At 37.1% G+C, this 16075-nt stretch overlaps 1 protein-coding gene across 2 annotated transcripts in view; it reads left to right on the top strand.

Annotated features, from left to right (window-relative positions):
- Nucleotides 1–1802: 1802 nt before the first annotated feature.
- grik3 (glutamate ionotropic receptor kainate type subunit 3) overlaps nucleotides 1803–16075 on the top strand; it is an 85645-nt gene continuing 71372 nt past the window's right edge. For both annotated transcript variants that reach the window (XM_081696359.1, XM_081696360.1), the window contains exon 1: nucleotides 1803–2195. In XM_081696359.1, the coding sequence (XP_081552485.1) occupies nucleotides 2081–2195 (115 nt within the window). In that variant the 5' untranslated portion in view covers nucleotides 1803–2080. The remainder of the gene's footprint in view (nucleotides 2196–16075) is intronic.

The raw sequence follows: 16075 nt of genomic DNA, 5'->3' as shown, positions 1-16075 counted from the left end.
GCATTGGCTGTCAACTCATAGTAGGGTTTCAACACATAGACTAAAGGGACAATGACACGGCCATTTTGTTTGTCACCAGCTACATTAATGTTATGTTTGTCGAAAATAAAAGTGTGTTTCTTTGCCTGTTATATTTTCTTTTACCTGTTCCAATTTTTCTTTCTGATGGTTCATTGTTTATATCTATAGACTACATATACATTTATTGAATACAGCCTAACTTTAAACCAACACAGATGCACAAATTAAAATGCCATGATTTTCATAGAGTGGCACAATTCACTGCAATTTTTACATACCATTACAACAAGTACCCCACAGTGCCAAGTGGACAGCACAATCTGCAAAGCTAATTCAGCATCAAAATGTGCCTGTTCTATTGCTGATTACTGTGTTATGGGACACCCACTGTTGTTGCTATCATCAATCTTGTCTCTCATGAGCAGATGGCCACATGAAGGCTGAGGACTACAAACGACGCTACGAGTACTATTTGAAATGCATCATGACAGTAATAAAGTGCATGTGTCATGGATGAAAATAAATACACTTATCATTCCGTTTCGTTGCATGGATAGAGCTGCCGGGTACACAGCTTGGAGGGACGGAAAATGGGCTGAAAGGAGGAGTGGTGGCATGCTTTCTCTAAGTGATCGCCCTCATGTGTTACCCACCGTGTGTGGCTGACGCCATCGCATAAAGCGTGACGAATGAGCAGACAGATAGGCAATAAGCAGTTATATCAGCTAATGTACTCATTGACACAGATTGAGAGTCCCAACTAAAGAGCATATGCACCCTGCTTTGTCAACAGCTCTGTCCTTCAGAACAAAGCACTTGTTATATGTCATGCTAACACTTTGACCTGGTTATTCAGTTCACTGTGCAGTCATCTGGTGTTAATCTTTGTTTCTAGAAACATGCTGATTTGTCTATAAAAGAGTGTGAATGCATTACCCTCCTCCACCTACTGCTAATATCTTGTTTGATCATTAACTCGGAACAAACACCTGTAAAAACATCACCATATTAAACTTAAAATAACTTTTCATGTACACTTATCCAATCAAAAAAAGTTTATTAGAATTAATATTAAACATTTATTGGGTTTTGGATTCAGTTAGATGGCAGCAAAAATGCAAGGAGTATTCCAGGAGTATTCATAACAAATCACTCTGTGAAAACAACAAAAAAGTGTGATAAATGTATCAGAAAAGGGAACTCTTTTGGTTGTCTTGCCTAACAGTCTTGATACTTATATTTAGGAGAATATTTAGGATTATGTTTAGTTATGTTACATTTGTTATTACTTATCCTAGTGTTTGTATAGTGACACATATGGTCGTATTTGTGAAATGTCTTGAGCTCTGAAATGTACCTGAGCTGCCAGGTGAGAACGTGCCATATATATATATATATAAAATATTGTTTGCAATAAACAATATATATATATATATATATATATATATATATATATATATATATATATATATATATATATATATATATATATATATATATATATATATATATATATATAATATTGTTTGCAATAAACAATAAACGAGTGTTGTCAGCTTAAGAGATCCAGTTACTTCAAAGACTTACTTGTGCAAACACATTTGTTACAAATTCATTTCGGATAAAGTCGATGCACGGCTCTAAGGAACGAACGCCTTTTCTTTGCAGACACGGTCAAGATAATTATTTGTAGCTGCCAAAAAACACCGTGGGCGCAAACCCCTTCCACATTTACACGGTATTCCAGCCCGGTTGTTGCGGCGTCTGAACCAGCCATAAGATAGCATCAGCGGTAGGAGGGGATACAGATACTCCTGCAGGCTAATTGTAACAGCCAACGTCCGCAGGTAGAGTTCTGATCCGCCTGCGTTAAGAACTGGAGTTAAATTTAAAGCGAGCTGTTTCGGGACTTGAGCGTCAAAAAAGCTGGAAGAATGTTCCATCAAGTACAATGAGCGCCAGTTTGTTTCCTCATATGATACCCTCGAATACAATTTTGATGAGCAATTCTGAGACGTTTTTGGATTCCTAAAAAAGTGGATCCCACTTCCTAAGAATCATGAGAAATACTTGGTTGTCGCCCCGGAGAGCGATTTTGGAATACTGGACAACGGTCATGGTGTGTCTTTTTTGGATTCAGTGTTCTTGCGGGATGCCTCATGTCATACGAATAGGTAAGAGAATAGAAATCCTTATGCGTAATGGACACTGACTCATGGACAGAGTTTACTTCAAATTTTATTTCAGTTCTTTTCCGAAGCCGTTCAATTTTAAGCATTCTGCGTCATTCTGCACCGTTAATCTGAACGTAAATCCATGTCTAACACTTGTCTCCTCTGTTGATAAAACAGAATGAATATTAAACGTATTTCCCAGATTGATATGTTTAACTGATGATATAACAGATATATCGATAAAGTCGGAGTGCAAATGACTGGTATTATAAGGACTGCAAAACATTACATTTATACCTTAAATTAAGTTGCGTGGAGCTTCCTAGAATAAAATTGGCGTTGTGTTCAAAAAGCAACACGTTTAAACAAGACATAAAGGTTTGGCACTTTAATTGCATTGTTCAATTAAGAGAAAATGTTATGTGTAAAAAAATACACGTTGGAAATAAAGTGAAATGTAGGCGTACTTAATAAGTGATGTTCTGCACATTCCAAAGTTTGGAACATCGCAGACCGCTTTAACCTTACTGTTTTGCATTTACAAGTTGAATATTACTACTTTGCTAAGTGAAAGGTCTAGTTATAATGACTCAACTCTTCTGGAGAGCAAAAATGAAAAAAGGGCTACATTTCTCATTCGGAGACTTGCGAGGCGATGAAACATTGCATGGCACGAGCTCATGGAACTCGAATAAAGATCAATACGGGTTTGTCTCAAGGCATATTACTTTTGACAAGTATAGCTTGGTGCTATGCAGGCCGGAGTGAATATTGCTAAAAATGACCTTAAGAGATGCTAACACGTGAAAACCACACGTTTGTAAACAACGCAGTATATATATATATATATATATATATATATATATATATATATATATATATATATATATATATATATATATATATATATGTGTGTGTGTGTGTGTGTGTGTGTGTGTGTGTGTGTGTGTGTGTGTGTGTGTGTGTCAGTCGCATCAAACTGAATTTCATTACACATATTCCTCTAGATCAACACTTAATTTGAACCTTTATACACCATTTTACTTTTTTTTTTTTACATTTAATGGGCAGGAGGCCTAAATCTCTGGCAAAATAGAATTTCCTATCAAGCTTTCGTTTTTTGTTTAATGTCAGGTTCTCCCAATTGTTTAATGTCTGGTGATTGATGGCAGTGGAAATGACTTTTTGGTGAAGACATTTCTATCATTTGGCATCTGCAGTTTTTCTGGTAAATTTGTAAACTGAACCATTTTTTCACCTTTTTAAGCAACATATTTAAAATGTAACTTTAAAATATAATGCTATGTTAATACTTTCTCTTGCTTGTGCATGCACACACACAAACACACAGACAGACAAACACACGCACCTATGCCTATACACACAGCTGTGATGCCGCCATCACACATTTATAGGTATTCTTTGTATGACGCTATTAGTATTTATAGTGTCAGTCTACGTTTTGTGTCTGTGGTATGGATTATGTGTATTTGTGTCTGTAAATGTGTGTGCTTTGCCTTTTTTTTCTCTGGAGATATTTATGCTCAATGACTTATGCTTTTTGTGCCTATACCTGTGCTACACAGGAAAAGGTTACAATGTTTATAACAAAATTAATGCTACGTTTTTTAGAGTTTTAAAACCTCTCCTTGAAAGACCACTAGAGGGCTCTCTTTGAATTACTGCATTTGCTAACGGGTTTGCCAGAAGTCTATACACATCGGAACCACACCAGTGAAATTCATTAAAGTGGGTGCTGTCCAGAGAGGGAGAGGGAGGGGCCCATGTCTCCCCAAGTGGTAGCCTAAGCACTTCTACACCATCTGTGTAATGGTGGGCATCCAAGGTGGACTTGCCTCCATTGATTTCACTGTTTTTACAACGTGCCTCTTGGAGGCCAGATGGCCGATCAAACTCACTCTGCAAGACTGTAAATGTCTGGGGAAGAACTGTTTCTCCTACGTCTCTGTGTTATTTTCAGTATTGCTCTCCTGTTATTTGAGCAGAGTGGGATCTGTTTCCTTCTTTAACAGCTGCATTTCTGTGTAGACTTCAATGCTGATTATGATGGATGTAATGAGAGTGTGTTTGGCAGAATGCTACTGCTTTCCACTGAGCTGAGTTTTCAACCAGTGCAATGCAGCTTTGAATATATGATTTGAAACTTACTTGTATTCATGTCACACAACTCAAAGACAACAAGAACTTTCTGTTGAAAAAATCTGTCAGCAGTTTTAAATCCAAAAAAGATTAGGTTTTTAACCACATTAATCCTCAATGAAGCTTGGAATTAGAAATATCAAAAGGTAACATTTAATTTAAATGACAACATGTGTAACATCTTGTTTGTTAATAGATTTCCAGATTTCTTTACCTTTTTAATCCAGGCCTATTTTTTTTTTAAGTGTACAAAAGTGCACGGTTGCAGATGCTTTCTCTTCTATACAGGCAGACGATGGATGAAACTAATTTATTGCCAGGGGCCCTGTTTCTATTTCTGAATGAGGGAATTCAGAGCTAGACAAGGATTTATTGGATAATCAATTGCTTTATCTACCTAATACTTCAAGTGCTTCATCACTGCCAGTTAATCAATCTGGCTCATGATTTTATGTCACTTTTGTTTCGTTTGCTCCTTTGTTCTGAGCAACAGTTGGCTATCTTGTATTAAATTTCTCATTTTTGTTTTATAGAGCATGCAGTGTTTTATCATCATATACAACACACTGCATGGATTGCTCTAAGAATTGAATCTTACTGTAGTCACTAAATGAAATACTGACAGTATGAAATACATATTATACAGTGTATTATACATATATTATTTGAAAATAAGAACTGTTTAATTTTCCTAGTTTCAAAAATATTTTCTTAGGGTATTTTTACGTATGGATATTTTAGAAATATGAAATATTTGTGTGTATGATAGGGAGTCTTAGACTCTGGCCTTAGTCATAACCAAGTCAGTTGCATGGGCACTGACAGACGTCCTATAGTGAGACAGAAAATGGAAGGAAGATGTACATTTATATAAAAGCTGACAACAACAAGTATGCCATCGTAAGTTCTATCAAATGATGATGACGATCAAATGTTGAATGGAAAATGAATATTTCATTTTCATGTAAATTTAATGGGAGAGCTAGCAGAAGCATGTGTGTCTATGATGAATCTTTCTGGCAGACACAACATCTGGGAACAGATCAATGCTGAAAACATTTAGACACTCTGATGTATGCTGTCCAGGTCTGTTGTGTCCATGTGGAGAAGCACCTTACGCTCTGACATGGAAATGAGACAAAAAACAGTGCCTTGACCTGTGTGTGCATGCGCACACACACACACACACACACACACACACACACACACACACACACACACACACACACACATACATTATCTTTAAAAGAGGAAAATGACTAGACACAAAATTGACACACACAAGCTAACCATGTTTCTTCATTACAAGAGGCTAAACACATAGTCTGCTAACAGATGTTCTGACACTTGAACATTCACAGCTGTCTAATTTTTCTGGGGCTGTTCTACACATCCGTTTCATTAACATAGTCTGCACACTTGTGGCCTTGCTATTAGCTTCAATATAGTTAATGAGACACAGCAGATGTTTGTATTGTTCTCTTGAAAGTCTGAATCAAATACACTGTGGCCTCTTCTCTAGTGTCAGCGGGATATTCTGCCTGCACTGGCATTGGGACTTCCTGAGAGACTTGAGTAGACTGACAAGCTATCCAACATCACACATACACACACAGGTGCATGCACGCACACACATAAACACGGTTAGTTGTGTCTCATGTAGTGCATAAAAACAGTGTAATAGAATGCAATCTGAGACATACTTACAGATGCACATCACGTGCAACTATGTGATTACTTTTTAATGCAATGGAAAATTTGGATCTTCCCCACATAATGGCTTTGAAACTTAAATCTAATATATATATATATATATATATATATATATATATATATATATATATATATATGTAGAGAGTAGTTTAAGGCACATGAGCCCACAGAGGATGCGTTTCTGATTCCTCTCAAACATAACATCATTGGACTTACATGAAGAAACAGACATGTTCAATAGGCAGAAATGATCTATTTATTTTTTTCTATATTGAGAACAAATTGGATAGTCCATGCAAGTGATCAAAGATTCCCAAGAGGTGCCTATAAAGGAAGGCAGCAGTTACTTTTAACAATGGGAATTAGAAATAGATAAATCTGATTCACTATAAACCTTCTTGGAAATAGACTTACCCGACACAGGAATAATTGACTCTATTATATATTATAAGGATCATTTCATAATGGTCAGTTGGGACAGGAGATAAGGTAAATGGAGATTCAGAAACAGTAAGATAATCCACTGACACAGTAGGACTTTCCCTCCACTGCAAGCCTTGAACTGTTCTCAGAGCAGATGGTGTTTTCATATCATGCCACAAAGTGTGTGCTACACAGTACAAGGTCTGAGGGGAACATATGCTTCTGGTAATTAAATAAATAATAGGTGGGTGAACCTTGCACTGATGCAACCGTGGATGGCGTCAGAATAATGAGGACGAAAACCCTGTGTTCGGAGGTGTGCAGGTCTTTAGAGCCATGTGTGTCTCGTGCTGGTGTTGGTGTTGGCTAGGGAATCCAACTGAGAGTTCATGTGATGGAGGCAGATAATATTGTGCTGTTTCTGTTTTATTTTGCATGCCTGTCTCTGGAGATGGTGTGCCATTACTGCTAGATGTGTGCCCTTCTACATTTGACAGCTCAGGGAAAATTCATGGATTGTCAATGTACTTGCTCGCGCTCTCTTTTTCTCTCTCTCTCTTAAACACACACACACACACACACACACACACACACACACACACACACACACACACACTCACTTTTCTTTTTGTGGGAGGTGCCGCACCAGCAGGAATCAAATTTCATGTTCTCCCTATTTGTCTTTATTACGAGCCCCTGTCTTACCCATCTTGCTCTAGAGTCCCTACCGATGCCTGGCCACTGCTGAGGAAGTCAAATACAATTAAAGTAGCCAAATGGGAAAACCACTGCCATCTGACACCTTTTATGATCTCAGGTTACACCAGCGTGCATAATGGGCAATAGCAAGGACTTGGGTGATTACTGCTATGCCATAACCAGAGATACAAGGAACAACAACAGCAACAAAAAAACATTGCTTCGACTGTTAACCCACACGCACACATATACATGACCGCTAAATATCCATTGTGGCTTGGCCTCTGAAAAGTCGTGAAAGGAAGAAGACTCCAGCCAGACAAAGCTTAGAGACTCTTATTTAGTTTGTTAATTAGCTCACACCTTTTGATCCCAATTTGAAAACGTGCCACGTTGCTGCACTTGCTTCTTTTGTGCATTGCCTGAAGCTAGATAAGTAGAGCCTTATTTTCCTTGCCATTCAAATAGTGTGGCAATCAGTCCCTACCACCACCACCACCACAATGAAGACTGCTTTATCCTTCTCCAAACATGGCCAGCGTCTGCAAGAACAAGTATTACAATGCAGCTTTTTTGTTAAACTGTCAGTGCAATAGCAGACCTTTTTGCCCTGCTTAATCAGGCCTTGACAGAAAGCGTTCACTGGCCATGCTTAAATCCATATTTAGCAGAAAGTGTACAGGAGGATGACCTGCTTAAACTGACCTTCTTATTCTCAGTCTGGAAATGGCAGGTTTTGTTTGACTCCACTGACCATGATACCAATAGAACAGAAGGTAAAGGTGTATATATAGCCATTAGGTATTACATAGCACCCTCAGCTCATAGAACCATAGGTGTCATAATAGAGAGGTCATGCTCTGGGTCATTCTGCGCACTAGGAAAAAAAAATAAATAAAAAAGGAGCAAAGAAATTCAGTCTAATAGAACTTTTGTGCAAATGACTGAAGAAGCAGAAGAGGCTGTTTTACTCACTGTGACTGACTTTGTGACTGGCTGAGTGTCATCTTGAATACACGCACAAGCAGTCTCAGCTCCTCCATCCTGTAGCTAGCTAGAGATCTAGCTAGCAAGCTAGTGGTAACTACAAAGTGGTCAGTAGCAAAGAAAAAAAAATAAGCATCATATTTTATGTGGAGTGATTGTTATTTTCCTGATACTCATGTAAATATTTACTTGGATAGACTGCATTTAAGAATGATCATATTCACAAATGGTAGCTAATGACTTTATTGTAAATAGTTTAGGTTTACACTCTAACAAGCTTATAATGTAGGATGTTTGGGATGAGGTAATGGGGATTATCTCCATTCTTACTAATGTAGTGTTTTCCACTTTGCCCAGAGTAAAAAAATAAATAAATAAATTGCTGCATAGGACTTGCAAACATGAGCCACAGTTAGCAAGCCATCAGGCATAAAAATAAGATGAAATATCAGTAACATTTTAAATGATCAATGATTTCTAGGACACTGTAGTCAAATGCTTGGGGGATAAACCTACAATGATCTAATATTTTCAGGATTAACGGTAGGTTCTTCATGAGTCATTACCGTTGATGAAAGGTACATAAACAAGAGAACAAAGGAGTCTCGTCTTTAACATTTAGTGTTAGCATTGGCTGAATCTAACAAACGCAAAGTATTAGTGTTAATATTTAATATTAACATTAACAAATATTAATATTTTGGCACTATATGTAGCAAATTATCTTGCAAGATAGCATTTGTTTCAGATTAACACATAGAAAACCACTCAAATTCTGTGCTTTCTTCTGAGCTTTCTGAACATTGCAGATGTCTGTACTGTACTGTTCATGCTTGCAGGAAAGGTGCTATATAGTGGATGTAGTCTGGAGAAACTAGGTTTGCCTGGTTCTTTGGTTTACAATACACAGTTGATAACTATTAATTGCAAATAAGTTTGTCAAGAAAAAAATAAGATGGCTTGTTTGACTTTTAATGAGTTAATATTATTACAAATAATATATAAATTTTAAGTAAAAAATGTGTTGTTAGCTTACATTCAGACAAACTGTTTCCCTGAACATACATTGATGAACAACATGAATTGGTCTGCCTAAATTTAAACATCACTTTTTTAGTGTTCAGAATTTCAGCTAGCCATGGGAAATATTGGGCAATGTGGACAATGCTGCTTTATGATATTTTTTTCCAACAAAATTAGTGGGTCCACACTTTCAGGAACCAGTTGTGACCTTTTATCAGAGGCCATGTTTTAAGCAAAAACACTTGTTGACTTGGAATTGGCTGGAGGAGACAACAAAGCTTTTGTCTGCCTGCTGTTCTATTTCCATCCAGAGGATGGATTTTTGTTTGGAAATAAAAGGCTCTCAAAGAACCTTCCCATTCATGTATGCATTCATTTCAGGTTATAGTGCTCTCTATACAGCATGCTGAGGTTCAACAAAAGCATTGCTTAAATGGTTATCTGGAGTGGCTCAGGTATGCGCTAAAAAAGTGATAAGATTAAACCATTTAAAATTAAAACTTGAATATTTCTCACACTCCAAATTTTAACATATATAAAATTTTGATATTTATAAAATAGCAAATATCTGTTTACATATATGAACAGCTAATATCATTATCAAGTTAAGGCAAGTGATGAATTGCTTGTTCTGTGCTGCCAATACGCAAAACGTGATTTTATGTCGCTAGACATATTGCTCGTATTTGTGAAGTGTATTTTCAATGTATGACCCATCTATGATTGTCATAGACTTTATAAATGTTATATTATTTTATATTTATTTGTTCTTCCTATTAAAAGTTGATTAGAGGCAGCATGTCTGATGTATACAGGCCTGAATAAAACCTGCTAGTCACCCTCAGGTCCTGAAAAGCAGAAGGATCTTTCAGATGTCTGAGCACCTCTTCTAATTGGTTACAGTAATAATGCAAAGTGATAATAAATGCCTGTATGCCATGATATGTTCATCACTTTAGTTGTACTTGAGGAAGACTTTGGACGTCAGCAGCCACATTGAGAATAGCCCACAGATTATTTGGATCAATAGAACTTTTCTTCCTTTACGCACTGTTGTCCTTTGTAAGACCCCAGAAGTGATGTGAAAACTTACCAGCCAGCGATGCATTGACTCAAGACTGAATGCAGTTGTACATATCAGTATACACCAAATGAATCCTCTATTGGGAAGATACTGACTCAGCTCTCAAATGTGCTTGAACATGCACACAACGCCAAGCAGTCAGCAAGTAGTGCATCAATGCTCTCTTGATACCCTGAAGTACAGACTAATCAGACATAAACTATTGTTAGCTTTTATAGAGAGTAGATATTTGGGGAATGGTTTGTAAAAGGCAGATCACATTGAAATAAACAAGTCATGAAATAATTGTACTTTTGTTATGCAAATAGGATGATTTTGTTAATGCTGACCTCCATTCCAAATAGGAATGCAAGCCATTCAAATAAACAATTAATTAAAAATAATCAGCTAATAAAAAAATTAAGCTGACTGGTTTTGTTTTGATTCATCTTTTTTTCTTCTATTTATAGATTTTAGTTTAGGCTTACCCTGCTAAAAATAAATATGAATTACTATTTAAAAGATCAACATCACAGAACTCAACCAGATGTGAAAATTCAATCATGTAAATAAAAGTTTTTATTTAAAATCTTTTATGAGGTTTGCCTTACAATAAGAATGCCCTATATTGCTATTTACTGGGACAAACTAACACTGATATTAAAAACATTAATTCACTCAATTAATTACCTTGCTTATAATTGCTTGACATTGAACACTTGAGATCATGAAAGTTGCATGAATAATGATATTTGTTAATCAGTCAGCATGTTTAGTTTAAAAATAAATTATAAATAAATATTACTACAACATACTGCACACAGTCATGCTGCTACAAATGGAATTTTAAAAGGAGAGACTGGCATTTTCATTCCATCAAAAAAAAAAGCCCCATTTTGCATTCACATAAGAGTTTGTTTTGTTTGAAGATATCAGACAGTGCTTTTCATTGACAATAGACATTTGGCGAGTTCAGTGGCAATAATGACAAAAAGGCTAAACATTGCCTGTCCCAATAATGCTTTAGGACGTCTGCCATGTAAATAAGATCTGAACTGGTTTTATATTCCATTTACATACTGAGGTACAGTTAACCAATATTCCAGATATGGAAAAGGCAGGGGTATTATACAGCCATCCAGTCTGAATCTGAGAGCTTAAAGGTGAACTCTGATTTGCCGAGCTTAAAGATTACCAATAAGCAAAGAAAACAAGGGCTGTTGCAGTCACCCCATGAATAATATGATATCTGGACTTTAAAAAGAATAATTTAAAGACTAAATCACAGTAAAGCCTACAGACAGCAATGTTCTGAAATGCCTAAATTGATCCCTTTAAATTTCATTTAAGTGAGGCAAACTTTTCTCTCAAATGAGACTATCCATGGTCTAGTGTATGCTGTTGGATAATGCAGATATATACACTCCTCAAAAAATGTAACACTTAATCATCATACTATAACACTAACTTAAACTTCAGGGATAACATTCTGTCCAGTTAGGAAGCATAAGTGATTGTGCATACGTTTCATCAGCTTTGGTGACAAAGAAAGTGACAGCAGGTACAATGGAAAAACAACAGCAAGACAACCCCCAAAAAGGGAATGGTTTTACAGGTAGTGGTCACAGACAATTACTCTGTCCTTATCTTTCCTGACTGATTCTTCTCTACAGTACTGTAGTTTTGCATTTTGCTAGTGTCCTTGTCACTACTGGTAGCATAACGCAGCATCTGTAGCCCATTCAGGTTGCACAGGTAGTTCAGCTCCTCCAGGATGGCACATATGTCCACACGTCCTGTAACAAGAAGGTTTTCACACTTTCAAGAGCATGGAGGAGATACCAGAACATAGGCCATTACATGTGGAGAGCTGGACCAAACCAAAAAAGGGCATCAACTCAGCAGCAGGACTGGTATCTGCTCCTTTATGTGAGGAGGAACAGGAGGAACACTGCCAGAGCCCTACAAAATGATCTCCAACAGGCTACTGAGGTGCATATTTCTGAAAAAACTGTCAGAAACAGAGTCTATGAGGGTGGCATGATGTACCCTAGTGGGACCTGTGCTCACAGCATAGCACCATGTAGATCTATTGGCATTCACAAGAGATCACAAGAATTGGCAGGTCTGCCATTGTATCAGTTCATCTAACACTGCCAAGTAGTACCACAGACTGTCCAGGAGCAAAATGATCCAGGTCTGAGAGGAGCTTCCCCAGGGCACTGTTCATCATGTCATCAGGAGCATGTCCAGACATTGTCAGGAGTGCATACAGGCATGTGGGGGCTATACACACTACTGACATGATCATGCATTTGCTGTTTATTTCTCAGCTACACATTCATGCTGCAAATATCCCGTTCCACTACATCCCAAAGGTGCACTGTTAGATTAGGATCCAGTGACTGTGGAGGACATTTGAGAACAGTGAACACATTGTCATGCCAAAAAAAAAAAACCAATACTCAGGTAGGCTGTGGCATCCTCATGGTCTTGGTATTATGGAACCCAAAGTGTGCCAAGAAAATATCCCCCACACCATTACACCACTAACACCAGAGTGAACCATTGATACAAGGCAGGATAAATCCATGCTTTCATGTTCTGACCCTACCATGTCGCACCAGAAATTGAGATTAATCAGACTAGGTAATGTTTTTCAGTCTTCTATTGTTTAATTTTGATGGACCTGTGTGAATTGTAGCCTCAGTTGCCTGTTTGTAGCTGACAGGTGTATCACCTTGTGTCATCCTGCCGTAGCCCATCTGCTTCAAGGTAGATGTTTTGTGTTTTCAGAGATGCTCTTCTGCATACCTCAGTTGTAGCAAGTGGTTATTTGAATTACTGTTGCCTTTCAAACCAGCTCAAACCAGTCTGTCCATTCTCCTTTTATTCTACTGATAACTATGGATAACATTTCACCCAAATTCTAAATAAAAAATGTAAAGAATTTAGTTGCAGTAAAAAAGATGCATTGTTTACAAACTTTGAATAAAGCAAATAAATCAAGATTGATTAATAATCATAATCATAATCATATTGATTATTAAACAACACAATATTTTTTTTTTAAATTAAGAGTCCAGAATGCGTATTTGGTGAAATAACCCCGATTTTCAGTCAGAACGTTAAAGCATCTTGAAATACCGCCAGTCTTTGACAATGCTTGTTGGTATAGGTGATCATCTAATTAGTAACTCATTAAGTAGAATGAGGAGTGTCTGTTTTGGAATTCAACAGATGCTGGAAAGGAATGTCTGTGGTCTCTTTTTTTCAGAGCAAAATGTGTGTGTGTGTGTGTGTGTGTGTGTGTGTGTGTGTGTGTGTGTATATATATATATATATATATATATATATATATATATATATAAACATAAATATTATAGTTGATAATTTAGCTCTCTCTCTCTCTCTCTCTCTCTCTCTCTCTCTCACACACACACACACACACACACACACAGACATTTGTATGTATATATTAGAGAGAGAGAGAGAGAGAGCTTTATGTTCTGTATTATCAACTATACCTGTGCACATTATCATCTGTACCTATACCTGTACACATGGGTGCTTAACCATACCTTAGTGGTAAGAAATTATTATGCACATGATGCACCCTAAATCGTGCAGCAGAAATTCTGCATGACATTGGCCATTATTCTACCATAGGTTCTTGGTCTGGAAAAAAAAGACGAATGAAGCACACTGATTGAACAACTTGAGCAGTGATTGAAAAGCGAGAGGTGTGTCAAGGCCAGAGGACAATCAGTGGGTCTTTGTGCCGTTTTCCCAGCCAGTAATGGCATTTACGATACCCTTTGCATAGAAATAAGCACATGCTCTTGGCTGAAGGGCTGACGTCTGCTGCTGCGCAGTGCTGACTGAAGTCACGCAGTGGACGTGTGCTAGATGGTGCCTGTTAAATGACTATTAAGTACTGTGCACTCCAACCACAGTCAGGCTTTAAAAAGAACAACCTGTGAAGCTATCACCTCCTATTATGGGTCTCATAGACCAGTATGATCAAGTGGGACAAGGAAGGCCACACTCATACTGTCAGCTAGTCTGACTCTTTTCTGAGGTCCAGAGATGATATATAGGTGCATTCTTTTTCTATCCCTGTCATGCTTCCTTCTCCTCCTGCTCTGAAACACCTCTGCTCATTACATTTGGAACTTATGAACATCCCCCTCCTCAATCTCCTTGAAGAACATGCTTTTGTGGATGCTTCATCCTGTCAAATTTAATCTCATTCAGCCTGTGCAACTTGTAGAAATCCCCACTGAGATACAAATGCCTGTTCCCTCGTCTTCCAGCCCCTGCCTCATTTTGTTGGATTATGCTGTTTGTTTTTCAATAATGATGACCAATTACAGGTCTTTATGTACTGACATCAATGCCATTTGTGTCTGTTCTATCTTTTCTGAGTGCTCTATCTGTTTAAGGGTTTATGCACACTGTAGAACAGTGTGATTGCATGTGAGAGAAAGTGATGGTTGACATAGTGTCAAAATCCAAAATGGATGCAGATTTTGAGTTATGTCAGAAAGTAAGTAATTGCCTCTTCAAAAACAAGTCCCAACATACAATACCACATTATTTGTGAGCATGTCATTCTTCATTCCTTAGACCTTTCAGCAAGCTCATGATTTTACACTCATCTAAGAGGGTTCATTTATTTTCTAGATGAAATGTGTTGGGATTGGATGGAGAGTTCAGAAGTGGGTGAAGTCATGTTCATTCTCTATTGTGAATTTTCCTGCTGTCCCCATGCTACAACAGATTGCTTAAGCTCCTAAAATCTCAGGAAGGAATACCTAAAGAAGTGCAAAATGATGTAATAATTTCTCAGGGTTACTTAAGATGTTACTTGTACATTTTGGTAAAACGTGTGTGTGTCTGTATGTGTTTGTTTGTGTGTGTGGTTGTGGTTTGAGGGATGGGGAGTGGAAGGGAGGTGGGTTGAAATGTCTAAAGAATTCCAGACATAACAAAACATTTTAGAAACTAAAAATAAAAAATTTAAATCTTTCTGTTTAAAAGTATTGTTTTATTACATTCATTACATTGTTTAGCTCAAATCTAGTGTGTAATCTAATTTGTATTTTCATGACAAGAATTTCAAAAACTTAGAGTCAACCTAGAAAGAATCTCTGACAGATATGCAATGAAGTCAGGTCAGAATATTATATGAATGTACTTCAAGAATAGATGTGTTCTGGTTCATTATCTGAATGTTAGCGTTTGAACAGATGTCACAAAAGCCAGGCATTTTCACATGGCCAGAGCTGACTGGAGAAAATAAGGACACTGTAATGACTTTTTAGCAAGGAACGTTTAATAGAACGTCTGTAATAGCATTCACAATAATATGGTTGACATGATTGAAGGTATGAGAATGTCGAAATGAAAGAAGCAAAAGTCATTTGCTCTTTTGTTCATCTATATGAAGTTCTGGATGTCTCTTTCTTTTGAGTATTATCTCATCTGAGAACCTAATTTCATTCCGTTAACATCCCTTACTTTCAGCTCCTGATTCACTGTGTATTAAAGCATTAACTTTCTGAAGGTATATCAAGTAAATAATGAAAGGAAAAGGGGACTTTATTCTTTATGAAAATGGCAAGCTGTGCGTTTGTCTAAAGTAAAACTTCATCTTCTAATTTATTTTTGTTCTTGAGAGATGTTTACCATTATTAATGTTCAGTATAATAAATATAAGTTACATAATAGCCAACCTAAGTTAATCGCATTAGGCAAGAAAGCTTGCCCATTACTGAGCAGTGTTAGTGCTGGTGGCCTATAGTTAAAT

This window comes from Electrophorus electricus, chromosome 14 (genome assembly GCF_041902795.1).
Source record: "Electrophorus electricus isolate QZ-2024a chromosome 14, ASM4190279v1, whole genome shotgun sequence".
Lineage (NCBI taxonomy): Eukaryota > Metazoa > Chordata > Actinopteri > Gymnotiformes > Gymnotidae > Electrophorus > Electrophorus electricus.
This window is presented reverse-complemented; position numbering and strand designations above follow the sequence as displayed.